The following is a 17,926-nucleotide window of genomic DNA, read 5'->3' as shown; positions in this document are numbered from 1 at the left end:
TGCAAAACATACACTGTGTAGAATATGGAGTGGTTCACTCAAGCATATTGCATATGTGACAACTCTTTTTGGGGCTGGTGCATAATTTAACACTACTTATGTCCAATTAGTTATTTAAACAATTGTCCCTATATTGAGGGTAACTGAGGATAACTGAACCGCTCAAACCCACTCTTTCTATACAAATGTTTTGACTGGACAAAGAAACGGTTTGAACTATAGAAGCAATTGTGACAACTGAAAAGGCTTAGATTTTGACTTTGCAGAAATTAAATTCTTTTTTTCCTGGGCAGACAACAAAAACCCAGGACCATCCAGGGAAATACTGAACAGGTGACAGATTTGCTCTGTTTCTGCCCCATGCCTGGGACAATTCATTTAAAAAAAATGACAGAATCCTAGAAATGCTGCAAGTAAGACATTTTTTTATTTGGTATACTCCTCTTTAGTAGACTAGTCTTTTGTCATGTTTGGCTGGCTGCCAGTTTGCCAGAGCAGCTCCCACTACTTTGCCTAAGGGACTTCAGCTGTCAGCCCTGCAGGTTTCTTCAGACACTGCATACCCACGATCAAAACAGCGAGAAAGAGAGCGAGAGAGAGAGGGAGAGGTGGGAAGAAAGGAAATAAAGAATTCGGCAAAATCGGGAGAGAGAGAGAGTGACAGGCTTTTGTCAGCAGAGATGCAGAAGATGAAAACAACAAAGATTCATTTTTGACTGTTTTTCTGGCAGTGGCGTAGAAGACGTTGTAAGATCCCACTGAAATGCATTTTCATTTTGCAGAGGCATTTTAGGCTATGTTTGAATTACATTCAGGTCTGGAAACCTGCTGAAGAAGGAATTTCTAGCCAAATTACTAAGTACTGTGACTTCAAGTACTTCAACAACTGCTTTCAGAAATTGATTATTATATATATTGTGAAAAGCAAATGTGCCACAGAGCGATCTCACAAATGATCAGCAGAGAATGTCAGTGCAGCTGTGTAGATGACATTTTTGATAATTACTCTATTTGATATTTAAAAATATATATATTTCCATATAACTTCAGCTCATGCATGCTTACAATCACAAGCCTACAATAGCAAAAATAGAAAGTGTTTCCAAAGCATCAAAAACTCAATGTCTAACGTCTTAACCCAGTGATGACTGTACTGTGTGCCTCACTGCTGAACTAGCACCAGCTACTAAATAAGTAAGAAATACCATCACATCAGCATCAACAGAACATTTTTGCTGTGTAAAAGTCAGAGATTAGCCTTCATCTATTTAATTTCCATTTGCAGCCATTAAGTTTAAGTTATTTATTTTTCAGGAGACACTGAAAAAAACATTTTCAAAAGTTTTATCCCTGCAGATTTCTCTTCAAACCTGATAGCAAGTCTTCTGAAAAGAATGAACAAATGAAATACTGAAAAATACAATAGACTTTTCCAAGCCTAACCCTTGCCCTGACAGTAACCAGCAATATATATATATATATATATATATATATATATATATATTAATTAAACATGCAGCTCCTGTAAAAAACTGTAAAAAAAAGCTCCTGTGTTTTGTGTTTTACAAAGTTGCATTGGTCCTGACATCATTAGTTACCCTGTTTTTCCTTCTGAAAGTCAGGATATTTTTTTCTGAAAATACACAAAAACAAACACAGACAGAGACAAACACACAGTGTCCTGGCAGAAATCCCACTGCCCAGCCAGCCCACCAACACACACACACGCTAGTTGAAGCATGAGCTAATTCTGGCAGCCGTTGCCAGGGCCATGGGGAGGACAGAGGAAGGGCACTGACCTGCCACACTAACGGCTCTGCACGCTCGCTGCCGGACGACAGGCACACACTCAGGACCACAGTGTGAGATGAGCAGGTGACCACGCTGGCAATGATGGCATCCTTCATAGAGAATGGGAGCATAGTGTACACCACAAAGATGATGAACAAGAAGAATGACACCTGGGGAAGAAAAGAGAAAAAAGGCTCATGTTTTTGGATTGAACTTTGTTAAAGTGATTAGGGCTCAAACCATAATCTTGATTCATTTCTCAGTACATTTTGAATCGACTCAAACTGTGATGTAAACTGCTTTGAGCTTGTAAAGTTCTAAAAAGTTGTTAGTGTGTTTTCTACTAAATAGGAAATTAATTATTATAAGTTTTATGATGACCAGATCCAATGCATGAATTAAGCACCTGAGAAAGATGATGTCTGTGTAACCCTGTTAAAATAAGCAATATTGCTGAGCCATTCTATAGAGCATGTGCATTTACCCCTCCCTCCTCTCTTTCTCTACTCCCCAACCCGCCCTTCTTCATTTTCTTTTTGACGCTCTCCAAGTGTGGGAGTGCTGTTCCAGAGCTGATGCAGAGTTGAAAATTTTGTGAGCAGTAATTGAAGACACTGTTTAATTGTCCACAAAGGATATAAAATAACCCCATTGCAGTGTTATTTTGCCCTGTGTTGGATAAACTCTCATCGTTGGCTGCTCATTTGTGGAGAGAAAACTCTGGTGAGTTCAGATAGTGCTGTCTAATGAAGGTTTATGTGTAAATAAATGTATACTTCCATGTTGTAAAAGGTTTAAAATGTTGATAAGAGAGTTAGTTATTAAAACAACCGGAGTATAAACGTGTGAGATATAAAGCTACCTTGGTTAAGAGTTCGTTTGAGCTGCTAAGTTGTAGGTTAGCGTAGCCGAGGCTAGTGGGATTAGCGTCTTGTTTAAGAGTGTAAATATACGATGTTAAGAGTGAAATCCTGCTGTTTATTGACTCAGAGACGTGTTGCGATGAGTGTGCTTGCAGTACAGCCTTACTAAACCTAGTGCTGTATCGTACAGGTTGTTTTATTTGACGGGAAAAGTGAACAAACTTTCCCAGATCCACGATGGCGAGCCGCCCCGAAACTACACTTCCCAGAGTACTGTGCGAGCAGCAACGCGAGCACCCCAAACGGCGCCGCAGAGAGTCATTTACATTTATGGCATTTGGCTGACGCTCTTATCCAGAGCGACTTACAACTTGATCAATTTACGCAGGTAGGCGAAGGTGGTGTTAGGAATCTTGCCCAAGGACTCTTATTGGTATAGTGTAGGGTGCTTACCCAGGCAGGGATTGAACCCTAGTCTACAGCATAGAAGGCGGAGGTGTTAACCACTACACTACACCAACCACGAGACAGACACTCGAAACACACACACCATGAAACTTTAGTCTACCCGGGTAGTGAAGATTGGGACACACTTTTCTGATACTTTGAAACAATATCATACAAAAAAAGGGAAAGATAAAAGAGAGGAGAAAAAAAACATTGACTGTAACAAAAGGAAAGAAATTGTTGGTTCTCATTTCAAGTTGACGGATACCGTTACGCTGTTAAACTGATCTGAATACCTCTGTTGCATCTCTGTCCAAGCCCTCCTTAGCGTATTAGATATTGATATTGGTCCAAACCCCTGAAGAACCCCAATCTACAGTTGACACTGCGTTACACGCACGTGTGCTACATCTGCAATGGAGCTCATTAAGAAGTAAATGAAACATTTTATAGTACAGACACACATTCATCATATTTGATGCATGTAATACTCAATAGGTCCAATGTTGATTGTCAATAAGATTATACTGCCATACGCACACCACGCTCACATGCTAACAACTGTGACTGATGGAATAACACAGTGCTTAAGATGAGCTGCTGATATTTCTACACATAAATTTTCTATCCAAATAGCTTGACTTTGTCAGATGCCTGATGACCCAACAGAGACCACATTCAACATTTCCGTCATTATATCAGAATGGTGCATCAGCTTTCTCACATGGTTATCGTAATAAAATTTGTAATTTGGTCTGATCGATTAACTGAGGCAACTCTTCACTCTGCAGTTTCCCAATTTTATGAACTCTTCTTAAAAATATTCTACAAAAGGCATAACGTTTGTGTTATGGGCCTGCTCAATGAGAAATTAATGTACCCACATAGCTGGGAAAAACCTGGGATTAAAATGGGTTGAGAACAACATAAATTCTGCAGAATTTGCACTTAAACAACCAGAGTTTAAAACCAAACACCCTCATTACCCTTATATGCTGTGATTAATGATTATTGTGCCTTCTGGCCTGCTATGATTCACTTGTATTTGTGAAATCATGCTTGTTTCCTCCCTTTCAATGACTTAAACAAAGAGTATTTCAATTTTAATAGTTTTAGATGGTATGCCCCTCTAAAACCCATCCCCATATTCCGCTAGTTTGTTCTAACATCCAGAGTACAATAAAAAGCAATAATTTTTAGAGAACCGTTATTCTCTTGCATTAAGTCATTTCTGCCACATGCAATGTGTTCCTTGCACATGAGACAGACATCTATATTCTTATTTCTAAATTTCAGGGGGGACATGTCAGCCATGCTAACTTTTGCTCCATCCATGGACGAACAATAAGCCTGCTGTCCAAGTGACAATGTTGATTGAGCGCACCATCACACTTAACTTCTTCCCACCCTAGGAAGTATGATTTTCCCTCTCACATTTAGCCTGAAACTTCTCATGCTGGTCCCCAGATATTCTCATTACGAGATCATGTCTGGTCCTGCAAGACTAGTGCAGGCCTAAGCCGATTAGCACAAGATTTGGACGGCATCACTTCAGAGACATGCTGTGAGGTTTAAAAAAACAAAAAACAAAAAAAAAAAACAAGGCAGCACCGATGGTTCTACTTTTATTTTGGCTATAATATGACCCTGTGTGTCACTTGTAGTTTCTAGCAAGGCAGTGTGAGGAAGAGAGCAGACGGAATGATGTAATAGCATGTAATGTAATACCAACTTAAAAAATTTAAAGATGTGCTGTAAGAATCTGAAGTACTGTCACCAAGGTGCAATAACATCAAAGCAATGGTTCTCCGTCTTTCTCCACTGAGATGTGATTTCTCCCTGGATATTCAGAAAGGGAACAGTGTTTTGAAACCAACTGGATTCACAAGGAATATAGGTGGTTTTATTGCCATTTTTCTTGAGTTTCTTCTAATGATAAACATCTAATGTTCAATGCAAAAGAAATTCCACAAAGTAATATGACTGGGAGGTGATATACCTGCCTTTTGAAGTAGCCATCAGTCCGTAATAACAGTGGACATGAGAATGAAAATGAAATTAGATTCAGTAGTTCTTTTCAGTCCATATGCTACATTTTCAGATTTGCCGTGAATTCAGCATCTACTGAATTAAACTTGTGGGCTGTCCGCTAGAAACACTTCACTCTACAAGTAAGATGACAAGTGCACAGAAATTCATTGCTGGCAACATCTACAACTGACTGGACTCAATTTTGACTGTCAGCTAGACTGAAATTCAACTGTCAAAGAGAGGACTCTCCTGTGTATTGGCTATTTGGCAGTCCATTAGCGGGTGTAGCTTGCTTTGTGAACCATCCGTCATGGCCTGTGATCTCACCAAGCAAAGAGCTCTAAAAGACTGAGGCTCTTGGGGGAGAGCCTGCAACAGTTTGCAGTGAGGTGAGATTTTAGACCTTAATAAATTAAAAATGAACACTGGGCTACACAGCACACCAAATGTTAGCACAACATTTACACCACAAAAGGCTACAAAATAATCCTTTTTAGTAGTAACCAGATCTCAGATTTACGTGATTCACATGAATAATACAAAGTACATTCATAATTTTGTACAGTTCAAGATGCAGGCCAACTCCACTTCCTTCTGCACTAGTTCAGAGCTTCGTGAAATGCAATGCATATGATTATTTCAGGGAGTGGTGGAATGATAGAAGCTAGAAGAAGAAGATTTTCTAGTTGAAAGACTAGGAAACCCCCATTCTGAAGGTGAAGAAACTTTTGAGAAACTACACCTGTTTTGCAGTGTTTTATATTTATATTTATATTTTTTTCATTAGCTGGGGAGGAAGCTGGATTCCCAGCATTAATGCTAGGTAGCTAAATACCTTATACTGCAGCTGTATAATTGTGGTATTTTTTTTCAAATGACAATAACAATGGAGGACATGAAATTACCCAAATGGCAGAAATGCTCCATCATATGAATAACTAAACATCTAAAAGCTACAGTTCACAAGAACCTAATTAGGAATTTTTGTCTTTGGCTAAAGGGATAAAAAATTCATAGAATTGCTGTTTTCTTGTTTGACTACCGAGGTATAAGCATTACAGTTCAGCTCAATGGCTACAGGGCAGCAGGCACAATTGGTTGACTTCACAGAGATTCTGTGTGATGTATTTATGTAACTCACATTTATGTAACTATCTGTATTGAGAGAACACTAATGACAGAAAACATGGAAATGTTAAAATGTTAAAAATCATTTAAAAAATAAAAATGACACAAATTCGGTCAAACCTGAGGCTGACAATATATTTGACTGGAAAACTGTCATCACAGCACAATACAGAACAAGCAAAGCAGCTTATTTTGCAGATGGGAAGGCCCTAAACAAACAAAAGCTTGGAAACTCACTTTGTACACAAATTCAGTTTGTACTGGGCTGCTTTGCACTAACAACAATGACAACATTGGCATGTGCAGAACACTGAAAGGCTTAGCAGCTGAGTGAAACTGAGTTATTTGCTTTACATACAGAAAAGTGGGGGGTGAATGAATCATGTCTAGTCCATCTGGTACTCTGAAAATGGCCAAGGGAAACACAAAATAGGTGATAGTAGACTATAGAACTGCTTCATCATTCAGTTTTTTTGTGATTGTGTGTACTTCATTGTCTCTTCACAAATCGTTTCTATATAATTTCTCACACAGCCGTGAATCTTTGAATGGATAAACAACAAACATCTCATAAATATCTCAAAAATGGCAGCAAAGTTTCTTTGTCACATGCCCTAGCCTTGTTCCCTGGTTTCATCACCATTCTACATTGTCCGCTGTTTCATGGCCTGCTGCTTAAGCATTGCCTCTCCAAGGCTGATTCTGTGTTCCTGCAAGCCCTGTTTCAGATTTGGGAGAAGGTGCCATCTGGAGTGTTCTGCCAAAGCATAACCTGCAAAGCTACCTGCCAGGATTTTACCTTAGGATGCCACCTTATTCTCTTGCCTCCAATGCTTCTGGTGTCAACTGATAAATCAGTTGGCTAATAAAATTGGCCAAAAATAAAGTTCTACACATTTACTTTTCAAGCACTCATGATGTCTAAATGTTACATTAAAAAAAAGTCAGGAGTGTGATGCTGTTTTGAACAAAAACCAAAGTAATGTTGGAAAGTAAAGGGTACTAGTACCCACAAAACATTTTGGGACTTTATATGATTTTTAAGAACAAGGGTGATGTGCAGAGCTGCAGTAACTACAGAGGTATAAAGTTGATGAGCCACACCATGGTATGGGAGGTATGGGAAAGAGTTGTTGAAGCAAGGCTAAGGCGAGAGGTTCGGATCAGTGAGCAGCGGTTTGGTTCCATGCCCAGAAAGAGTACCACAGATACAATTTTTGCGTTGAGAGTGTTGGTAGAGAAGTACAGAGAAGGTCAGAAGGAGCTACATTGTGTCTTTGTGGATCTAGAGAAGGCATATGATAGGGTGCCAAGACAGGAACTGTGGTACTGTATGAGGAAGTCAGGTGTAGCTGAAAAGTATGTTAGGGTGGTGCAGGACATGTATGAGGATAGTGAGACAGTGGTGAGGTGTGCAGTTGGAGTGACAAATGGTTTCAAGGTGAAGGTAGGGTTACATCAGGGATCAGCTTTGAGCCCCTTCTTGTTTGCAATGGTGATGGACAGGTTGACAGATGAGGTCAGGCAGGAGGCTCCATGGACCATGATGTTTGTAGATGACATTGTAATCTGTGGTGAGAGTAGAGAGCAGGTGGAAGAGAATCTGGAGAGGTGGAGGTTTGCACTGGAGAGGAGAGGAATGAAGGTCAGTAGAGATAAGATGGAATACATGTGTGTGAATGAGAGGGAGGCAGGTGGAAAGGTGAAGATGCAAGGAGTAGAGGTCATAAAGGTGGATGACTTCAAATGTCTTGGGTCAACCATCCAAAGCAATGGACAGTGTAGAAAAGAGGTGAAGAAGAGGGTGCAGGCAGGATGGAGTGGGTGGAGATGGGTGTCAGGGCTGATGTGTGACAGAAGGATAGCAGCAAGAGTGAAAGGGAAGGTTTACAGGACAGTAGTGCGTCCTGCTATGATGTATGGTTTGAAGACTGTGGCTCTGTCTAAAAGACAGGAGGCTGAGCTGGAGGTGGCAGAGATGAAAATGCTGAGATGAAGGTGGACATAGAGATGGTTGGTGTGAAAGTAGAGGAGGCAATAGATAGGGCAAGATGGAGGCAGATGATCCGCTGTGGCGACCCCTAAAGGGAGCAGCCGAAAGAAGAAGATATGAGGCAGTGTGGACTTACTATTTACAACCCTAACTTATTTCCAAAAAAATTGGGACGGTGTGAAAAATGTAAATAATAAAATGCAATGATGTGCAAATCATTTAAACCCTATATTTCGTTAAAAATGCTTTAATTACAACATATCAAATGTTGAAACTTTATTGTTTTTTGAAAAATATATACCCATTTTGAATTTGATGCCAATAACATGCTCCAAAAAAAGTGGTGGCGGTGCAACAAAAGGTTGGCAAAGTTGTACAATACTTAAAAAAACACCTGGTGGTTAACAGGTCAGCAACATGATAATCCCAGAGAGGCTGAGTCTTTCAGAAGTAAAGATGAGAAGGGGTTCACCACTCTGTGAAAGACTGCGCAGGCAAATAGTGCAATTCAAGAATAATGCTTCTCAACATAAAATAGCAAAGAACTTCTGCTTTTCATCATCTACAGTACATAATATCAGTAAAAGACACAGAGAGTCAGGAGAAATCTCTTTACGCAAGTGACAAGGCCAAAAAACAGAATTTGCTGGCTTTGGACCCTCAGGCAGCACTGCATTAAGAACAGACAAGATTCTGTAGTGGAAATCACTTCATGAGCTCAGAAAAACTTCTAAAAACCACTGTCTATGGAAACAGTTTGTTGCTGCATCCACAAATGCTAATTAAAACTCTTAAATGCAAAGAAGAAACCATATATAAACACTATCCAGAAATGCTGCCACCTTCTCTGGGCCCGAGCTCTCATTTAAAACGGACTGAGGGGAAGTGGAAAAGTGTTCTGTGGTCCGAGAAATCAAACTTTGAAATTCTTTTTGGAAATCATGGACACTGTGTCTTCTAGGCTAAAGACCACTCAGCTTTAAACCTGAACGATATATACATGTTCTGGTAAAATATGCTGCCACCCAGATGACGTCTTTTTCAGGAAAGGCCTTGATTATTTCAGCAAGACAATGTAAAACCACATTCTGCATGTATTACAACAACATTGCTCTGTGATAAAAGAGTTCAGGTGCTAAACTGGCCTGTTGATAGTCCAGACCTGTCACCAACACATCTGGCACATTATAAAATGGAAAAAATAAAAAAGGAGACCCCAAACTCTTGAGCAGCTGAAATTCTATGTAAAGCAAAAATGGGAAATCTTTTCACTTTAAAAACTACAATTTTTACAGTTCCTCAGTTCCCAAATGCTTACAAAGTGTTGTTAAGAGAAGAGGTTATTAAACAACATTTTTTAAATATGTTGTTTCTCACTTTCAACATTTGGTATTTTGTTTTTGTAGTATTTTCAATGAAATTCAAGGTTTAAATCATTTGCACATCATTGAATTTCGTTTTCAGTCCCAACTTTTTTGGAAATGGGGTTGGAAAAACAAGTTATAACTCAAATATTCATAATAGTTGGATAGTGTAGTGAATAGCACCACCACCCCACAAGACGACACTGGAATTAAATTCACCTCTAAAAATATACTGTTACTTCATACCTCCTTGAAATGTGTCTCTCCCTGGATACGAGTGTGTCATAACTCTATAAATTAAATCTCTGTTGTTTCTGCAGAACATATTTTCACATTGTATCCAACTCTGCCTTATTAGTTCTGTGTGGATGCCTTTGCAGAGCTTTCTACAAAATACTGTTACACAGCATCATTCCTTATAGTTCTTTTTATGTCACTACAGGACTTTAGGACAAAAAGTCACTTTTAAGGAAAATAAATTTGCTTATATCTGAGAAAAAAAATGAAAGATTCTGCTGTTTGTGCTCAATAAATTTGATAACTGAAACTTGACTTTTGAGCACTTTAAATTGAGCCCTAGTTTCAAATCTTCTTCTCTCTGGTGATTATGCACCTTTGACTCTCACACCAAAATGCTGGTAGTGTCACCTGGAATTCTGGACAATGATGCTCCACCTCTGCTAATGATCTGTCACATGTGAATGCCAGCAGTTCTCAGCCTGTGCTGATGTTAAAACCCCCTCTGACACTGTCACCTCCATTCTTACCACCTGTATGCAAAATGTGCCACCAGCACCTATCGTACCCCCTAGTGATCTGTAGAGTGTTCCGATTTCTCTGCCTATGAAGGCAGTGATAAGGAATCCTATCACGGCTTGCTGAACCACCTGCTACCCTGCTCGGCAGGCCTCTACGTTGAATTCACTAACTGAAGTGCCTGTGGTGGGAGGTTTGCAGTGAGTCACCTCTCCTGCAGTTGTTCCACCACAGACCTGCTCAGTGTCCCATCACCATTGATATGCTTTGTCCTGTCAGGGTCTCAGGGTGTTTCTGCTCCCTTCAGGTTTGTTTAGAAGTTGCACAAAGATTTCATGGGGACAAAAGAATTACATCAGTTAAAGTTAGTTCCAGAAAATGGCAGACACAGCTGGATTTAAATCCTACTTTTCAATCTAGTCAAAACTGCATAAAGTGGTCAATTCATGTCCTACACATACTTTTGCCTTTAAAAAAATCTTTGAAAAGGCTGCAAAAACCCATGTTTTTTTACATACTGCTTAAAGGCCTATCCAATGTACACCAGGACCTATGGCAGAACAAGGACTGGTATGGGACATGGAACTACAATAGCCATGACAGATAGACTTAATGAATTCCAGAGGATCAAACGTATGAACAGCTTCACACGTTCCATGATTTAAGCAGCAGACTGCTTAGTGCAAGAAAATGTTTTCAGCTGTAAAAAAAACACAGAAAATATACATTAAACTGACATTAATGCTTAATGACAATAAAAATAACAAAGGCTTATCTACCAAGCAGCAGCACACTAACATGGATGCTACGACAGTTGAAAAATGGCACCCTGATTTAGAAGCACTTGTTTTAAATCCAAAGAAAATGACCTTTGTGGTGACCATTCAAATTTCATGGGTGGTCACAGCCATCTCAGCCCCTCATCCACCCCAGACCAGGGCCAACCTATGGCTATTTGTTGAAATGGCACCAGCTTCAACGTTTGCATATTCAAAACTGGAGAGAGACCTAAGCAAGATCTGTTAACTTGTTGCTCACTCATAAATGTGGGTCAATGACTAATGGTCAACTACTATAAAAGGTATGGAAATGCATCAAATAAATATGTGCATTTGTAATTCTTTCTTAGGACAAGGAGATTTAGCCTGTATCAAAACTTACATTTGTACCTCTATTGCATTGATTGTACACTGCTTTCTTCTCTATTCAGGTGTGAGCATTCATATCTCAAAAACACCAGCAGAGATGAGCTTCTCAGATACAAATTCTTCATCTTCAAATGGATCCCAGGTCATGGACATGATCTACTTCAATTGGTGCATAAATTATCGCATTGCTCCATTAATTTGGTCAAGTTTCGCTGTTACCTGTTACCTTCTGGGTTTCCCAGCCAGTGTGATAACAATGCACGAGCTTCTCAGGAGACAAAGAACCTCCTCTCACATCTTCATGTTTAATCTTGCTCTTATTGATCTGGCTTTCATAGTTTTCATACCATTCGGTTTACTGAATTACATGATATGGCACAATTTACACTTTGAGTTGATTTCTAACTTCACTTACAGCTTAACACTGGCTGGTAGACCTCTCTTTATGGCTTGCATGTGTGGAGACTGTTATATTGCAGTGATTCACCCCATAGTGTACATGACCAGTAAGAAACTCTTTGTAATTAAAATGGTTTTGTCTATGACAACCTGGTTCATTACATTTATCTATGGATCACTTATATCCTCCTTATATCAGTTGATTGACACTCCTTATAGCGTCATTCCTTTGCTCGCAGCTCTACCTGTTATCACTTTTTGCAATATATCAGTACTTCAAGCTTTGAGAAAACCAGATCCATCTGGAAACGGTAAAATCCATCCACAGAAGAAGCGAGCACTTCACACCATCTTCACCAGCCTTATCATGACATTCATTGTATACCTGCCTCCAGCAGTTATTCTTTCATTTGGAAATTTGATAGTGTTGATAGAAATAGAGCGTATCTGTAGTGTAACTTTTTATGGAGTTTGTTTCTCCATGACTGGATGTGTTATTATGCCTATTTTATATCTGAACAGTGTGGGTAAACTAGACATTTTCAAGAAATGGTGGAAGTGCTGAAAGAATGTCATTATTTTTTGTAAATAGCCCTACAACTGTTAATTCTGATGCATTGGTATTTGAAAAGTGTGTTTTTATGATGGTTTTAAGCAGTGTGATGGTAATTTCAGTTATGTGTTTTTCAATTTCATTATTTTTGGTAATTTCTAATCTTGTTGAAATTAGATGAGTTTAAGGCAGTTTCATGCTGAACAGTATGTCGACTTTTTTGTTGTATCTAGACGTAATCAATAAATTTTATGCTTGCATTCAGACAAACTAGTTTCATATGTTATCTTATGATATATTGTATTATCTGCCATATGCAACACTTTTAAACAAAGATGGTGTTAAAAGCATTTTCATAAGTAAAAGATATCAGTTTCTCAGATGTGGCAAAACTGCCACAGATCAATCACATGTTAGAGGATCATGTGTTTTTACCAAAGCTCCTGACTAAGCATATATACAGACCACACTCCTTAGGCCTATTTACACCTTTCGTCAACATGCATTTTTGGTCATCAGATCACATCTGAATTTCACTTGACTGCATAAGTCAGGTGGATTTTCAGGTGGTCTAAAACAGATCTCAACCACATTTAACACAAGTGTAAACAAAAAAAAAAGATTCCATTATTCTCAATTACGTGAACAAATATGCCTCTGCTGAGCACTGACTAGCAGGAGAGTAAATAAATAAAGAAGATGAAGGATATGTGAAATGAAAGTAAGCCCCTGACCATCAGCAATCTCTCACTCCGGGCTGATGAAAACATCTGGGCTAAGCTTATGAACTGAAAACAATCAAATTGTATTGAAACGGCACGTGTGCTGATGTGCTTTTTATGAAGGGATAAAAATTGGATCTCATTTGGTCACACTGGGGACACTTTTTAGTGAAAGTGTAAACATAATCTGGCCAAATTGGATCCAGATACACTTCAGGAATCATGTTAATGCCAGATGTAAATAGGCTCAGAGGTGGCACTTTTATTTTCTTTTTTCAGGGGGAAAGCCTAAGGTTAATTTAGGCAAAAAAAAGCCCCCGTAAATAATACGTCGGTCAAACAATTAAAATAATTAATGGTGTGACCATGTTTAATTGCTTTCGTGTTACCTGCCCTAATATTACCTTAATTTTTCCATTAAGAAATCTCTGCATTTTGTTATAGCTATATGTATGAATAAAAGGTTTCATCAGAATGTCTTACTTTTAACTGAACTTGAACCTGAACATAAAATCGCATGAACACAGTGAGAAAATGAAAAAAGGAAGAACATAGTTTCTACTTTTCATTGTCATTTTCCAGTGACAGTAAAAGAGGCTGCATGTTCCAAACACTGATACACAGAGAACACCAAAGTTATTGTAGCTCTTTCAATCTCATACCGCTGGGGGACTGTAGCTGTCCTCTAGCTGTTACTTTTGCCCATTTGTTGTTTATTGATGTATCCATAGATTTGCCATGTTCCCGACAAGGCCAGCCAGTGTTTAATTTCCGAAAGAAATTAATCATTTTATAATGTGGGCTTAGGTCTATACATAAACAGCAGAAACGATGTTTTAAGAAGGACTAATTACGAGCATTTAAACCGGATACCACTGTTATGAAAAACGTTCATGCATTTGGTCTAGATGTGTCCCCTCCATGTCAACATTGAGTAGCTGACACCTAAATCCAGGACTATATATATATATAAAAGTACATGAGGTTATCTCATGGTTGTGTGGAGGTCAGATGATCTCTTGCAGGAACAGTAAACACACCTGTAAACATAAACAACAGTAGCAATGATACAGATTCACATTCTGATTTACCATTTTCTCTGCAATTACAGCAGTCATAGACTGCCATTCTGTGACAACATATGACGATTCTGTGATGATGGTGTTTCACATATCAATGGCATGCACTTTTTTACCTTTATACATTCCGGCTTAGTTTGCTTGGTATCCCAGCAAGAAAAGTAACCCATTTCAGCACTGGTGCATGGTAAGGTTCACTTGGCAGTGAAAATGATATGGTGATCACAGATTTGTAACCGTACCATGCCGTACTCCACTGCTTAAAAATAAAGAGGATTTTGTGAATTTACTCACTGCATGTATTTATTTTTCTTCGTTGTACATTAATTCATTTAACAGAAAGCTGTAAATATTTTTGTAAATGAAAGCTCAAGCGTCATTCTACTTCACTAAATGCTTCCAGTACAAGCAGGCCTACTTGTGCGAGCTGTTGCCATGCTAAATTGAAGTTAGTCAAGCTAAAGAAGTAAAAACTCTCAACAACATATATAGTTTCAACTAGTTTTACAGATATGTTACTTACTTAGTAGCATTTTACTGAGTTGAAGGCGGTGCTCAGATAAACATGAGCATTAGTATCTCAGCAAATCAGAGCACAATGTGTGACTGTATTGAGATCTTTCCTAAAAATCAAGAGGAGACTCCTGAGAAAGAGCCCAGTAATCTCACATGTGTCTTAAGCAAACATTCCCTTTATCCTTCCATCTGATCTCACTGCTGTCTGAGAGAAACAACAGAGATAATATTGAAATCTCTTTCATTATGTTTCTCTCCTATGGGGTTGGAGACATTAGGGAACATGCAGGTAGAAACAAGCATTCAGTTCTACTATTAAAATAGAACTACTCCAATCAAGGCACTATAAGAACAATGCATTTGTAGGACTTTTTCTTTTTTCATATTATATTTTCTGATGAAACAGAACATGAAACGGAGATACCCAGGGTAGACAGACTATAATTCTATTTCACCAGATTCATACTGTACATGAAAAGATGTCAAGATGCTTTGTTTTCTTGGTACATGGCAAAAAGTCAAAAAGCTGTGTTTTTGTATAGTGAGCTTATTGGGTCCAGGAATGTAAAGAGGGAATTAAAGCATTTTCTGTATCTGCACACAAAACAGTTGAGCAAGAGTCTTAGTTCAAACTGAAAATCATGGTCAACGTTAGCCAATCAGGTTCCTGCATCCTCTTGAGATACTATGTAGAAATCAGTCATCGCCATAGTGGCCATTTACTTGTTGAGTCATGCTGATATTTTGAAAAGGCTGATGAACTTTCACCCACATGTGGCAGCAGTGTTGTGATGTACAAGGGCTTATTTCCTTGGACTGTTGGACTCTTGGACTTTCATCTAGCTTGCTTTAATCAGAAAATTAACAGCACTACTGTTAGTTCTGAACAGGTCAATGCTTTGAAACATGATGGATCACTGACTGTCAGACGTTCTGCTGACCTGGAGCCTACAAAAAAAACTTTTTGGGAAAATTTGCATAATTCAAAAACATGAAAACAATGTGCAAAATCTCTGACGTTACAAAATCTTCATTGCCACTGAGGATCACTGCCACATGCTCAGTCCATAAGTTGCTATTCGGAAGTTGGTAAGTCAGAAGTGAATAGACACATAGATATTTAGACACATATAAATGTTTTGCAGTCGTGTCTTGTCTCATGTCTCATGTATACGTACTTTATATTTTTTCACAGCCTTGTTACCAGACTAATTTCTTCTGCATTAAGCTGAGAACACACCTCTTAAATACTCCGAAAAATGTGGTTCCAACAGTTTTCATCAACAAATTCATCAATATCATCAAACGACACTCACATGCTGAGCTTCTTTGAAAGGTGCAGCAGGTACCACTCGGGTTCTCTGCTGTGGTCATGTTTCTGCCTGCTCTCTTTTCTGTTTGCTGTCCCAGTCAGCCTGAAACTACTGTGGGAGCTTCATCAGGGATACAAGCACAAAGGCACTAGTAATTTCTTTTTGTTCAACATAGGTGTCATAAACGTGACTGGCACAGCTCCCATGCCCGGCATCATGCTTAATTACACGGTGTTACAGAGTTTAATATTTGAGCACATTACAAGCTACTTCTACTACGTATCCCTGTTTGGCAGACCCCTCTTCATGGCTTGTATTTGTGGGGACTGTTATTTTGCAGTGGTTCATCCCATAGCATACAGAAACAGCAGAAAGAGCAGCATTGGCAGAAGGGTCATCGCTGCGAGTGTCTGGACATTCGCTATTTGTTTCAGTTCATACATCTGTTCCGTAAATTGGACATTTACAACTCCTTTGGTCACTGTTTCAATGTTCATATCTTTACCTGTTGTCACATTTTGTAGCATTTCAGTGCTTCAAGCTCTCAGAAAACCAGATCCTTCAGGAATAAGTCATCCACAGAAGAACAGGCTTCTTAAAACTATCTTCAGTTGTTTCATTGTCACTTGTTTTTCCTATGTGCCACCAGTAGTCATTTATCCAATAGTAAGTGTTTTGCCACTACTAATAGAAGAGCACCGTTGTAATTTGGCCTTCTTTGGAATGTGTTGCTCCACTTTGGGAACTATGTCTGTGCCTTTTGTATATCTGTATAATGTACAGAAAATAGGTGCTTGCAAGGAATGGTGGCGGAAACTCTGGAGGGAAGCTCTTTGTAAATAGCACTAAATTGTGCTAAGGATGACAGAACCAAATAATTAATATTCCTAATAAACATCTGCTACAATTAATAATCTAAACACACACACACACATACATATACACACATTCATATATCTATATATCTATATATCTATATCTATATCTATCTATCTATCTATATATATTATTCCCTCCATCCATCCATCCATCCATTTTCTAAGCCGCTTCTCCGTCAGGGTCGCGGGCAGGATACACCCTGGACAGGTCGCCAGTCCATCGCAGGGCATATGTATTATTCCCACATAAGAAATTCAGGTTTTCTGTCTTCTCTTGAATGCATCTGGATAATGTACACTTATGTATGGAACATTCTCTTTTTAGAATGTAACCCAGCTGTAATAAGCTCCACATGGATTTATGGACCATATAATTCCAGCCTTTAAGCAGTTAAGAGTTTACTTAATTACCTCATCAAGTATGAAATTTTACATCTAATTGATTAATTGGTTAACAAGTTGATGTGTCATGGATACTTATCAAATGGCTTATAAGGTGTAAATCATTTATCATTTCAATTATTCTATAAAAATTATTTAACACTTACAGTTAATACATACAGAGCAGTGCAACTGACAAACTTAAAGAAGCTTAAAGCTAAACCGAATGTGTCATTTTTAAGCTTCAGTGTGCTTCTTCATTATGTGTCAGAATTATTGGAAATTAGTGGTGGGCAATATGAACTCAAATTTACATCACAGTATATTCTACTATTTGGGCAAGAACACTACAATAGCACTACATGAAAGAGTGCAATTTTCAATTCACAAGAAATCTGATTAACAGCCACGATTATCATGTTTTAAAGTTTGATGCAAAAACATAGCCATTTCCGGCTTTTTTGTCTACTATTTTACTGTAATATCATGATCTGTGATCACAGATCACTGTGATCTGTGGTCGTTCTTTATTAAATAGTGTAAAAATATGAGAAAGACTGTTTC

General features: G+C 38.6%; 1 protein-coding gene across 1 annotated transcript in view; it reads right to left on the bottom strand.

Moving 5' to 3' along the window:
• Positions 1–17,926, bottom strand: part of adcy2a (adenylate cyclase 2a) — a 149,279-nt gene that overhangs the window by 68,424 nt on the left and 62,929 nt on the right. Inside the window, exon 3 of the mRNA XM_017700855.2 lies at positions 1,800–1,961. Within this exon, the coding sequence (XP_017556344.1) occupies positions 1,800–1,961 (162 nt within the window). The remainder of the gene's footprint in view (positions 1–1,799; positions 1,962–17,926) is intronic.

This window comes from Pygocentrus nattereri, chromosome 3 (assembly GCF_015220715.1).
Source record: "Pygocentrus nattereri isolate fPygNat1 chromosome 3, fPygNat1.pri, whole genome shotgun sequence".
NCBI classification, from domain to species: domain Eukaryota; kingdom Metazoa; phylum Chordata; class Actinopteri; order Characiformes; family Serrasalmidae; genus Pygocentrus; species Pygocentrus nattereri.
The sequence above is the reverse complement of the archived record's forward strand: the minus strand, read 5'-3'. Positions and strand labels throughout refer to the sequence as shown.